Here is a 14,010-nt window from a genome sequence, read left to right on the forward strand (position 1 = left end):
CGCCAGCACGCTACTTCCCTGCTGCCTCCTTTGAGACAGATTTGTTCCACTGTTGTATGTTGAACTTCTCTTCATCAGAGTTGAGGAATGCTTACTGTCCTCGGTGAACCAGAGCAAAGTAAACAATGTTGTTAACGTAATAGCTCCTGGCCACTGGCTAGCCCGAGTGTATTTATTAAAAACAGTCACTATGTATTAGTGTTGTCACGATATAAAAATTTCAGTTGTCGATACCAATAGTAGAGAAATGTCACAATTCACAAAACAAAGTTACATACCACAACAAAAATGAATATGGTATTGAACACACTCCTTTAACAAAAATGAAATGGTAAAGGAATGTTCAGTTTTCAGTACAAGTTAAGCTCAATTTACAGCATTTGTGTAATAATACTGATTACCACACACACACACACACACACAAAAAAGGACATGTCCATTTAGTCACCCTCATGCCATCCAAGATGTGTATGACTTTCATCTTCTGCTGAACACAAACAAAAATGTTTAGAAGAATATCTCAGCTCTGTTGGTTCTTTAAATGCAAGTGAATGCATTTAACACAACTCCAGTGTTTTAATATATGCCTTTAGAAGCGATATGATAGGTGTGGGTGAGAAACAGATCAATGTCAGATCAAAAGGCGCAAAAAGCAGATAAAAGCACCATAAAAGTAATCCATAAATCTCCAGTGGTTTAATTCATGTTGTCTGAAGTGATCCAAGTGGTTTTTGATGAGAAGACACCAAAATATAACTCCTTTTTCACTGAACATCTTGTCATTGCAGTCTCACGACATGATCATGATTTTAAGCTTGATTATACTTCCTAGTGCTTGACGCATGCACAAAGTGCTAGATGGCAATAGGAAGTCTAATCAAGCTTGAAATCATGATTGCCATGTAGACTGCTGATGTCAATATTTATAATGAAATATTTGTTATTTTGGTCTGTTTTCATTAAAAAATGATTGGATCTCTTCAGACGACGCTGATTAAACCGATATTTTGACAAATCCAATTTTTTGCCCCACCTGTCTACGTTCTGTTAAGACACAAATTACTGTTTACATTAATATCTCGCCAAGACAAGCATTTCGACCAAGAAGTGCATTTGAATGTTGACACACACACAGACACATTATTGTGAGGCGCATATCAGTCAGACAGCATGCGTGTAGTGAATTGGGGTGGTACTCGATACAAATAGTACTTTAGAAAGATTGGTATTGTTACATTTTTAATGCCAACTTGGTACAGAAGCACCAGTACTTTTGACATGCCTATCATGTATTGTCACTAACCAGGGTTCTGTATTCTGTCCAGTGTTCTGCTTCTTGTGGAGAAGGAACCCAGAGATTGCTAGTGGTGTGTAAGGTCCTGGGAGAAAAAGGACAATACAGAATGATGGTTCCTGATGCTTGTGCCACTGTTCCAAAACCACCAACTGTCCGATCATGCTTCCTTAGACCTTGTGAAAGTAAGACATGATAGCCTATGAGCCAATGTGATGTTATATATTGCTTGTTGAATAGATCTTTATGTCTGAAATTGTTTAATTGACAAACATGTGATGGGACTAAAACTGTTCTGCACAGCACTTGAGTAGTTGGCATGTCCTGCGGCAAGACATGATAAACTCCATCTAAAACTACTGAATTTAGCAAATTCTTGCATGCAGCTTTTATGATTGATTATGATTTTATGTATTAATTCAGAGACTATGTGTAATATTTGTACTTTTACCATTTCATTTGTCATAATGCAGGACCTTCAAAATGAACGAATGAAGGAAAAAAGGTGATTAAAATGGTGAAACAAATTATAATAAGGTTCCATTCGTTAACATTAGTTAATGCATTAGGTATCATGAACAATGAACAATATATTTTTTTACAGCATTTATGAATCTTAATGTTAGTTAATAAAAATACAATTGTTCATTGTTAGTTCATGTAAGTTAGTGCATTATCTAATGTTAAATAAAACTTTTGATTTTAACTATATGTTGAATTTAACATTAACCAAAATGTATAAATGCTTTTAAAGTATTTTTCATTGTTAGTTCATGTTAACTAATGTTGTTAATGCATGTTAACAAATGGAACCTTATTGTAAAGCGTTACCAACATAGTAGACATGATGACCAGTTACAGGACCTAAATATGCACTTTCCCTTATACATTCACATACATTTTAACCTAAAACCTTGAAGTTATTCACAAAATGAAAACATTATGCATCAACTACCCTCGTACTTGTGTAGTACATTTGGTTTTGAAAGTAAGGGAGTAGATGAAGTGAAATAGTGAAAGACATGTACAAAGTGTTGTCTGATTGAGAAGTGAAGAATTAATCTAAGGGTACTCTGAAGTGAGAGTGATATACTTTTGGAAATTGAATTGAATGATAGCTGTGCCAAATGGGATTTGCTTGAAGAGTAGCAGGCTTGAAACTCCTCCACTCTGGTTCCTCATCTCCAAGGTGTAATAGTGCAATTGGGAATCCAGCTCTCCACATAGTGACGCATCTTTTGGTACGTAGTAATATGATGTTTTTATTTCATTTCAGAGATTTTCAAGCCAGCAGTTGTAAAAACCAAGCCTACCATTCTGGCTCAAAGAAAAGTCTACATTCAGTGGAGAAAAGGCAAGAAGCTACACTTTGTGGTGGGCGGTTATGCCTACTTACTGCCATGGACATCTGTGGTGCTTCGCTGCCCTACCCGTTATTTCCGCAGGGGCCATGTGCACTGGCTGAAAGATGGTAAACCACTTGAAATTATGGGCCATGTATCCATATCACATGTGGGTTACTTAAAGATCCAGCAGCTGCATGCTTCTGATGCTGGGACTTACACTTGTATTGCTGGCCAAGCTCAAGAGAACTTTGTCCTGAAGCTTATCGGCAGCAAGCGGAAGCTGTTGGTGCCAGAAGCAGACTTGTGGACTACTGATGGTATAAACACCTCACCAAAACTTCACCAAACTTCATCTGCTTCTGAAGGCAGAGACAAAGAGTTATCTTTGAACCATTACGATGCTATCGTTCAGCACTTACTTGACTTGAAGGAATTGCCATTTGAGGGAGTGAACTCCAAGGAATTGCTGGATTCCTCTGAGAAAAATAGTTCCAACCTGGAGGAATACACAATTATGGATTCTTTAAGACCTCAAATGCTCATTGCATATATGCCCAGGCTTGATGAGGTCACCCGTAATCTGTCTGGAGCATTCCATGAGAGAGATGGGCTTATCACTCAGCTACTAGAAGAACTTACAAAGAGCCACAAGGAGAACAATGAATCCACTCGGCCACCACACAAAAGACCAGCGCACTCCTTGCGAAATTCGACTTCTCAGAGAAGCAAACAGAAACAGGCTCCTCATACCAGCAGGCAATGGAGAGGACAGCTCAGAAGCCCAATTATCCTGCAGAAGTCTTCCAGAGACCAAATCAAGAACCCTCAAGAAATCGTGGATTATGTTGGAGGTCTTATTTTAGTTCCAAGACACTCTGTCAGATTAAAAATCAAATGTCAAGCACAGGGTAACCCAGAACCAGTGATTGTATGGTTTAAGGATGGAAGGGAGCTAAAAAACAGTAGCAGGTTAGAATGAATTTTCTTCTTTCAGAATCTACAGCATCTTTAAAGAACATATAGCAAATATTGTGTCCCCTTCATTCATGTGCTTCTTTCAATCGTGTTGTTGTCTGTGTTGTGGCAGAGTAGGCCTAATGCCAGATGGTTCCCTGCATGTTCATGCGCCAAATGAGACAGACACTGGACTCTACATCTGCACTGCCTCTAACCGTCAGGGCTCCACCTCGTTGTCCTCTCAAGTGCAAATTACAGGTATAACCTACTGGAGCGAGTAAACACACAATGTGTCCAGTTTTATGGTTGTTGGAGCATTAGAGAATTCTATTACTTTTTTTATTATAATTTTTTTTTCTATTCAATTTTATTAACAATATGTTATTTGACAATACATACTGTTCAAATGCAGCCTTCCAAACCCCCCAGTGAGCAAGCCAAAGGCAACAATGGCAAGGAAAAAGTCCCCAACATGAGTAGATGAGGAAGAAACCTTGGAAAAAAGCCAAGTGGACTTGTTTCAAGTCTGACTAAGTTCAATTGTATGTTTATAAGAGCTGTCAAAATTAACACGTTGACGCATTAGGGAACTAGCTTTGATATAAAAAATAATGCAAGTGTTTTCTGTGTCAGTTCAAACAATTAACACAATATTTTTTCAAATGTGTTTACAAAACTGAGTTAATTACAGTTAACAGTGGTGTAGTTTAGTTTTGAGTCAAGGTGATTTTTTGAAGTAGTTGACCTTATACAACTATCCCAAACTACCACAAGTGCTACCCCATTCTTGAGGTCAGCATTCATCAACAATAAGCATTTACAATTTGTATTGTGAGCTTGACATGCACACATTTTAGAACAGAAGTGTTGATAAGTATCCAAATCCACTTTTAGCAAGGGTCAAGTTGAAGCCAATAAAGTCCTTTTCACTCTATTCATCATCCAAGGTTGATGTTCTGTATTCCTCATATGATAATTTTTCTAAAGAGGCCTTTGCCTGGATATTTCAGAAACACATAAAGGTATAGTTTACCTAAAAATTTAAATTCTCTCATCATTTACTCACCCTCATGCCATACCAGATGTGTATGACTTTCTTCTCCAGTACACAAAAAAGATTTTTAGAAGAATATCTCAGTTCTGTAGGTTTATACAATGCAAGTGAATGGTGGATACAACTTTGAAACTCCAAAAATCACATTAAGGTAGCATAAAAGTAATCAATATGACTTCAGTGGTTAAATCCATAACTTCAGAAGTGATATGATAGGTGTGGGTGAGAAACAGATCAATATTTAAGTCCTTTTTTCACTATCAATCTCCACTCACTTTCTCTTCCACATTCTTCTTTTGTTTTTGGTGATTCACATTCTTTGAAATGAACTACAGAGCGGAGATATTCTTCTAAAAATCTTTGTTTGTGTTCAGCAGTAGAAAGAAATGCATACACATCTGGGATGGCATGAGGGTGAGTAAATTATGACAGAATTTAAATTTTTGGGTGAACTATCCCTTTAAGAATCCCATGAGGTAAGGCATTATTAATGCAGAGCTGCTGGTTGTAATACCTCGAAAAGAAAATATAAAAATAAGAAGTGATGATAGCTCCACAAGTCATATATGCATGCTCCACAAGTCATATATGCAAAAAATGCATATATGCATGCAAAGAAACAAGGGAGATTAAATAATGTCAAAGTTTTTTATTTTTGGGTAAACTGTTCCTTTAATAGCCTAATTTTATTATCCACTCATTCTTCTCAGAATTACATCAAAGCTTCTTCCAGATATTTTAAACAAATTAAAAGAGATTACGACTTGTTGTACCTTGCAGTAATGTTATTCATATTACTTTATTATTTTCACATCTTTGTTAATAGTGATTTGTTTTATTGATTTGTGTCATAGGAAGCTGTGTGAGCAGTGTGAGTGAGGGGAATGGTTCTGTGTGCTTAAACACGACCAAGCTGTACAACTTCTGCCATGGACAACAGTGTCCCCACAGGTACAAATGTGGTATTGCAACAAATTATTTACAGTTGAAGTCAGAAGTTTATACATACTCTTAGGTTGAAGTCATTAAAACTAATTTAGGCAAGTCATTTAGGACATCTACTTTGTGCATGACATGAGTAATTTTTCCATCAATTGTTTACAGACAGATTGTTTGACTTTTAATTGACTATATCAGAATTCCAGGGGGAGTTACTGTGCCTTTAAGCAGCTTGGAAAATTCCAGAAAATTATGTCAATCCTTTAGGCAATAAGCCAATTAGCTTCTGATAGGCTATTTGGTTAATTAGAGTCAATTGTAGGTGTACCTGTGGATGTATTTTAAGGCCTACCTTCAACTCAGTGCCTCTTGCTTGACATCATGACCACCACAAGTCTGGTTCATCCTTGGGAGCAATTTCCAAATGCCTTAAGGTACCACGTTCATCTGTACAAACAATATTACGCAAGTGTAAACACCATGGAACCACGCAGCCATCATACCGCTCAGGAAGGAAATGCATTCTGTCTCCTAGAGATTAATGTAATTTGGTGTGAAAAGCTCAAATCAACCCCAGAACAACAGCAAAGGACTGTGTGAAGATGCTGGAGGAAACGGGTAGACAAGTATCTACATCCCCAGTAAAACATGTCCTATATTGACATAAACTGAAAGGCTGCTCAGCAAGGAAGAAGCCACTGCTCCCAAACCACCATAAAAAGCCAGACTCCAGTTTGCATGTGCACATGGGGACAAAGATCTTACTTTTTGTAGAAATTTCCTCTTGTCTGATTAAACAACAAAAATTTAACTTTTTGACCGTAATGACCATCATTGTGTTTAGAGGAAAAGGGTGATGCTTGCCAGCCGAAAACACCATCCCAACTGTGAAGCATGGGGGTGGCAGCATTATGTTGTCGGGGTGCTTTGCTGCAGAAGGGAATGGTACACTTCACAAAATAGATGGCATCATGGGAAAGGAAAATGATGTGAATATATTAAAGCAACATCTCAAGACATCAGCCAGGAAGTCAAAGCTCGGCCGCAAATGGGTCTTCCAAAAGGACTATGACCCCAGCATACCACCAAAGTTGGGGCAAAATGGTTTAAGGACAACAAAGTTAAGGTATTGGAGTGGCCATCACAAAGCCCTGACCTCAATCTGATTTGTGGACAGAACTGAAAAGCGTGTGTGAGCAAGGAGGCCTACAACCAGACTCCGTTACACCAGTTCTGTCTGGCGGAATGGGCCAAAATTCCAGCAACTTATTGTGAGAAGCTTGTGGAAGGTGACCCAAAATGTTTGACCCAAGTTAAACAATTTAAAGGCAATCCTACCAAATACTAACAAAGTGTATGTACTGTAAACTTCTGACCCACTGACAATGTGATGAAAGAAATAAAAGCTGAAATAAAACATTCTGTCTACTATTATTCTGACATTTCACATTCCTAAAATAAAGTAGTTATCGTAACTGACCTAAAACAGACAAAGTTTTCTACTATAAAATTTCAGGAATTGTGAAAAACTGAGTTTGAATGTATTTGGCTAAGGTGTATGTAAACTTCTGACTTCAACTGTAACACAGTGCCGTTCCACAGGATAAACATAAATGCACACCAGTTCCTCATTCAGGTGTAGTTGCAGTAACAAGCTTCCAGTCTTTTCAATTGAAGGAATATTCCAGGTTCGATACAAGTTAAGATCAATCGACTGTATTTGTGGCATTATGTTGATTACCACAAAAAACTTTTTCGACCTGTCCCTTTTCTTTAAAAAAAATGCAAAAATCTGGGTTACAGTGAGGCACTTACAATGGAAGTAAATGAGGCCAAACCATAAACGTTAAAATACTTGGGTGGGTTGCATCAACAAGGATTAATTGTAAATGTAGATTAAATCAAGGTTTATCTGATAATTCTGTTGCACCAAATTTAAACTTTGATTACAAATAATCAGGGTTACATTTAAACATTTTTTTTTATCCTGATTTAAATTTCACATTAAATCTGAATTAACTTTCATCCTGTTGCTCCATTACTTTAAACTCTGATTTAAATCTTAGTTAAGGATTCATTTTAAACTTGCAGCTGAGGTGGTTTAAATAAAAAACAGGAAAAAATGTTTTATGGTTATTAACACTATGCCACAAATGCTGTCTATTGAGCTAACTTGTATTGAACCCAGAATATTCCTTTAATTCATTACATTCCTGTGACAGCATATAAAGAGCCTGATTTCATTCTGCTATAACAATTGTCTTGTGTTTATTATAGATATATTACCAAAAAGAGATTATCTCTTTTTGTAAAGCCAAGTAATGACCAGGAACTCTTTCATTCTTTTACTTTTCTTCCCTTTGCACACAGGTGGCAGGTGTCCACTTGGTCGTCCTGCTCAGTGAGTTGTGGAGGAGGGATTCAGAGTCGCAATGTAAGCTGTCAGGAATCTCCAGAAGGGTCAGAGTCTTGTGCCGGGAGGAAGCCAGCTTTAACCAGGCACTGTAACCTTCAACCTTGTGTTGGCTGGACAACCACTCCATGGGGACACGTAAGTATTAGGTCACTTAATCCAGTGGTCATTAATCAACCTTGCTAATGAGCATTATTATTATATTAAATAATAATCAAGTATATTTTCTGTCCCAAACAAAACTAATATCTGTATGTGGTTTTCCAGTTTGAGCAGATTTTGAATGCGTGTTTAATGGCTGTGATGCTGTTCTTAATTAATGTTCTTTCACCTCTAGAAAAAGTTATTATTATTAATAACTATCAAATAATATTACTATCAAATAATGTCTTAAACCAGTTACTCATTCCCTCAAAGTATTATTTTAGGTTTTAAGACATCAGCACCAAAATTTATACAAATACACCCTAAACTACTTACCGAAAATGTCTTTTTCATAATTATTTTCACTTTGATTTTCACATCAGTGCAAAGGTCTTTGTGTTGGACTACGCCAAGCCCTTCAGTATAGACACGTGTTCTGCCAAGAAAAGAACAGCACTAGAGTGGCACATCTAATGTGCAGTAGTCAACCAAGGTAAAGTATGTGTAAAGTAGGTATACTTGCTCAAACTCAGATAGCCAAAACTTTATAATAATCAGGGATAAGCAGATGTGAAAAAAAAATATTAAAGGGATAGTTCACCTAAAAAAATGTAATTTCTTTCATCATTTATTCATTCTCATGCTATCCCTTATGTGTATGACTATGCTGAACACAAACAAAGATTTTTTGAATATCTCAGCTCTGTAGGTCTGTGAGGCAAGTGAATGGTGGCAAGAACTTTGAAGGTCCACAAATCATATATAGCAGCATAAAGTTATCAATATGACTCCAGTGGTTAAATCCATATCTTCAGAAGCAATAAGATAGGTGTGGGTGAGAAACAAATCAATATTTTAGTCCTTTCTTTACAATAAATGTTCCTCCCTGCCCAGTAGGTGGCAATATGCATGAAGAATGTGAATTGCCAAAAACAAATGTAGAAGAATATGGAAGAGAATGTGAATTGAGACTTAAATATTGATCTGTTTCTCACCCACACCTATCATATCTTTCCTGAAGTTATAGATTTAACCACTGGAGACAATGGATTACTTTTATGCTGCCTTCATGTGCTTTTTGGAGCTTCAAATTTCTGGCCACCTTTCACTTCCTTTGAATGGACCAACAGAGCTGAGATATAAGTCTTATTTTCTCAATTTTTCTTCTCAAGTAAAGGATGATTTTTTTCACTCAGACAGAGTAAGAAAATGATTTTTTGCAGTGACTCATTACAGTTAAGATTCTTGGTGGAGTACAGAGACCTGTTATTTTGCAATAGTGGTCAGTGTTTTATTTATTCATCGATGTCCTCTTCAGGCCTGCTTCACAGCGTAACTGCATGACTGAAGCGTGTGCTTTGCAGTGGCGAGTTGGCCCTTGGACCCATTGCACTGCCACATGTGGTCGTCATGGATTCCAGTCCCGTCACGTCACTTGTGCCCACAGGCGAAGTGGGAAGCCAGCACGTGAGTTCCACTGTGCTTGGAAACCTCGACCATCCAGCTGGCAGCGATGTAACATCCTGTCCTGTGGGAGAGGTAATTGTAATTTGCATGAAATCGGGGGTCCTGAATAGCGGACTGGATAATTGGGGGTGATTATGTTGTATGTAATTAGGCTAAATACATACAAATTGTGGTGTTGTGATTTAATGTGCTGAGTAACGTTATTTCGCTGTCCTATTCTGCATATCACTGCACTGTTTTGTGGTCCATTCTGCATAACGCGGTGGCTCATTTTAGCTTATTGTGGCCCATTCGGCACATTTTGAGACCGACCCACCTGCCCGCTCGTTTCCGGGAAAATACCCGGTATGACAGATTACCAGTTCAGCCCTGCCTCCCATCTACCAGTCATCCTAGCCTCTTATACATCAGTGGATATTTTACAGGATGAATGTTTAAATATTAATGACTAGTATTATTAATAGAGATTATGCACATTAAGACAATAATATACAAAACATATTCCTGTGTAAGATGTTACATAAGTTATTTGTAATATGTGCATGACTGAGACAAATAAACTTCATAAATCATCAAAAAGACTAAGGATTATACCAAAGTTCGGTAGCATAAAAGGGATAATTCACTCAAAAATGAAAATTATCTCATATTTTTCTCACGCTTATGGCATCCAAGATGTGTATGCCTTTCTTTCTTCTGTTGAACAAAAACAAAGCTTTTTATAAGAATGTTTCAGCTATGTATGTCCTCACAATGCAAGTGAATGGGTACCAACAATTCTGAGCTCCAAAAAGTACATAATGGCAGCATAACATTAATCCATAAAACTCCAGTGGTTAAATCCATTTCTTCAAAAACAACTTTATAGGTGTGGGTGATTTAAAAAAAAAAAAATACTTATGTCCTTTTTTTTACTATAAATTCTCACTGCCCAGTAGGTGGAGATATGCATGAAGAATGTGAATCACCAAAAACAAAAGAAAAATAATGTGAAATTGGAGATTTATAGTGACAAAAATTTGTAATATTTATCTGTTTCTACCCACACCTATCATATCAATTCAAAAGACTAGGTAAAGATGGATTTAACCATGGGATTCTTATGGATTACTTTAATGCTTTTGGAGCTTCAATGTTTTGGTACCCATTTGCTTGCATTGTATGGACCAACAGAGCTGAGAAATTCTTCTAAAAAACTTCTGTGTGTGTGTTCAGCAGAAGAAAGAAAGTCAGTCATCTGTTAAGGCATGAGGGTGAGTAAATGAGAGAATTTTCATTTGGTTGCCGTATTTATAGGGTATATTGTCATGAACAGTATACAATCCACAGAATGGTTATTGTATTCTTAATTTTGTTATGTGATTACAGGTGAATGTCGGGACAGCACTAGGTACTGTGAAAAGGTTCGACAGCTAGAGCTTTGCCCACTGCCCCAGTTTAAATCACGCTGCTGCCAATCTTGCAAAGACACCTGAGGCTAAATATGGATGGAAGTACAGAGAAGGGCAGAGAACATTTAGAAAACAAGGAGGAGATGACCCTAGCGCCCACTAAGCAACCCAACACAGACCCTCAAGGACCAGGGGTTTGTGCTGGGTTATATTAACTGGGATTGGTGGATTCTAGAGAAAACAGCTCTCACAAGCAACCCTGTAAAGAATATAAATAGGAATTGAACACACAAATATATTATTAATAAGACTATGACCTTGTTTTGACTTCAGTGAAGGTTTCGAATAGATTTCTTCTTTTTTATGTGTTGAGTATTATGGTCTGCAGATATGTGACTTTTGTTAGTGTTCACTGGACGTTTATGACTCTGCTCCTGCAAAGACACTGTCAGATATGGTAAAGATCTATAAACTGGAGTTTCTGCATTTTATATGCTTAAACTACACCACTTGGAAAATAATAATGGCCAAATTTTGGAAGACTGTCATTAAGATATCTACCATGCTCTCACTTTTTAAAAATGTAGCATTACCTTTGAGAATGTGTAATTTTATTTTCATTTAAAGACTCTTTGACACAGAGCCAACAACAATGGCTAATATTATGCATACCCTTCATGCAAAGTGTATTGAGGTACAACAGTTTGTTTCTGGCATTCGATGTATTTTATTTTTATGTAGCACTACATCTTTGCCAAGTTCTGGTTGACACTTAAAGGGATAGTTCATCCAAAAATTTCTCTCATTATTTAATCACATGACTCCAGTGGTTTAATATATAGAAAAGGGGTCTTTAGAAGCTATAGTATATGATAGGTGTGGGTAAGAAACAGATCAATGTTTAAGTCCTTTTTTACTATAAATCTCCACTTTCACATTCTTTCACATATTGAAAGTGAAAGTGAAGATTTATAGTAAAAAATGTGGCCTTTATGTGATTTTTGGAGCTTGAAAGTTCTGGTCACCATTAAATTGCATTGTAAGGAACAACAGAGCTGAGATCTTCTTCTAAAATTATTTGTTTGTGTTCTACAGAAGAAAGACACACATCTGGCATGGCATGAGGGTAATAAAATGAGTTTTTATTTTTGGGTAAACTACACTTTAAACCTTACTAACACAAACATCTTGTGTTTTAAAGGTTCACAAAATTCCAGACTTGTGCTATCACATTTTTTAAGTTTACAGTGGAACATGGCAACACCCATGTTAATGAGAGCATATTCAATTAACCTAATCCTTGTGATCCAGAAAGCTAATATTCAAAATCAAAATTACATACTGCAGCTTAAACATACACTGATCAGCCATATCATTAAAATCACCTTCCTAATACTGTGTAGGTCTCCCTCATGCCGCCAAAACAGCACCAACCCACATCTCAGAATACCATTCTGATATGATATTCATCCTCACCACAATTGTGCAGAGCGGTTATCTGAGTTACCATAGACTTTGTCAGTTCAAACCGGTCTGGTAATTTTCTGTTGACCTCTCTCATCAACAAGGCATTTTCACCCGCAGAACTGCCGCTCGCTGGATGTTTTTTTGTTTTTCACACCATTTTGTGTAAACACTCTAGAGACTTGTATGTAAAAAATCCCAGGAGATCAGCAGTTACATAAATATTCTAACCAAGCCCATCTGGTATCAACAATCATACCACAATCAAAATCACTGAGATCACATTTTTCCCCATTCTGATGGTTGATGTAAACATTAACTAAAGCTCCTGACCCATTTCTGTATAATTTTATGCACTGCACTGCTGCCACACAATTGGCTGAATAGATAATCGCATAAATAAGTAGGTGTACAGGTGTACCAAATAAAGTGGCTGCTAAGTGTATATATATTATATACATGTAAGTATGTGAATGCACCAGAAATATTATTTATATTTTTGCATAAAATATTTTTTCTATTTCTGTTTTTTTTAAATAACATATTGTCATTCAATGTGAACGTTACTGATTAGTTTTTGATTTTCAACTTTGAGGCTTCCAAAACTATTCTACACTATCTCTAACTATCACTCTCAGTCATACTCTGTCAATTTTTTTGACAAACCCTGCCCTGCCTTTACTGACAGAAGTACTATTGTAATGCGGACTCAGGTTTAGATGGATCCATATGCGGTTTATTAAACAGGCAAGTTCAGAGAACAGGCAGGCAAAGGTCGAATACACAGGGCAACCAAACAATATCAAAGGCAGAGCAGAAGCAGGGTAAACAGGCAGAGGTTCGGGGCAGGCAGCACCACAGCAGTAGTAGAGTTCCAGGCAGAGTAATCAAAAGACAGGCAGCAAATGATCGTAACGTGGTAAACAGGTCAAGGTCAAGGGCAAGGTCAAGGGCAAGGGCAAGGGCACAGGGAAGGCAATAAAATGGATAGACAAATGCCCAGAAATGTAGCCGAGGCTTTGCAATGAGGAAACAAACAGACAGAGCTTAAATAGAGAGATAAATGAGGAACAGCTGAGGGGTAATCAACCAGGTAAGCGGTCATGGGAAATGTAGTCCAGAGTTAATATTCGGGTGAGTGAGACCTCCGGTGGCCGATTGGGGGATCTTCACCAGCATTCGTGACAATTATGCTGCTCTTCAGCTGAAAAACCTAGATGCTGAATATTTAAATTAACTGCAAATATTCATAACTAACATGATTATTGGTGCCAGATGGGCTGGTTTGAGTATATCTGTAACTGCTGATCTCCTGGGATTTTCACACACAACAGTCTCTAGAATTGAATGGTGCCAAAAACAAAAAACATCAAGTGAGCAGCAGTTCTGCAGATGGAAATGCCTTGTTGATGAGAGAGGTCAACAGAGAATAGCCAGACTGGTTCGAACTGACAAAGTCAACGCTATATCAGATAACTGCTCTGTACAATTGTGGTGAGAAGTATATCACATCAGAATGCTATTCTGAGATGTGGGTTGGC

At 37.3% G+C, this 14,010-nt stretch overlaps 1 protein-coding gene across 1 annotated transcript in view; it reads left to right on the forward strand.

Annotated features, from left to right (window-relative positions):
• LOC127660092 (ADAMTS-like protein 1) overlaps positions 1-12,409 on the forward strand; it is a 131,384-nt gene extending 118,975 nt beyond the window's left edge. The window contains exons 19-26 of the mRNA XM_052150164.1: positions 1,326-1,479; positions 2,571-3,609; positions 3,728-3,855; positions 5,506-5,602; positions 7,961-8,141; positions 8,531-8,640; positions 9,466-9,686; positions 10,983-12,409. Of these exons, the coding sequence (XP_052006124.1) occupies positions 1,326-1,479; positions 2,571-3,609; positions 3,728-3,855; positions 5,506-5,602; positions 7,961-8,141; positions 8,531-8,640; positions 9,466-9,686; positions 10,983-11,089 (2,037 nt within the window). The 3' untranslated portion in view covers positions 11,090-12,409. The remainder of the gene's footprint in view (positions 1-1,325; positions 1,480-2,570; positions 3,610-3,727; positions 3,856-5,505; positions 5,603-7,960; positions 8,142-8,530; positions 8,641-9,465; positions 9,687-10,982) is intronic.
• Positions 12,410-14,010: the final 1,601 nt, after the last annotated feature.

This window comes from Xyrauchen texanus, chromosome 2 (genome assembly GCF_025860055.1).
Source record: "Xyrauchen texanus isolate HMW12.3.18 chromosome 2, RBS_HiC_50CHRs, whole genome shotgun sequence".
NCBI lineage: Eukaryota > Metazoa > Chordata > Actinopteri > Cypriniformes > Catostomidae > Xyrauchen > Xyrauchen texanus.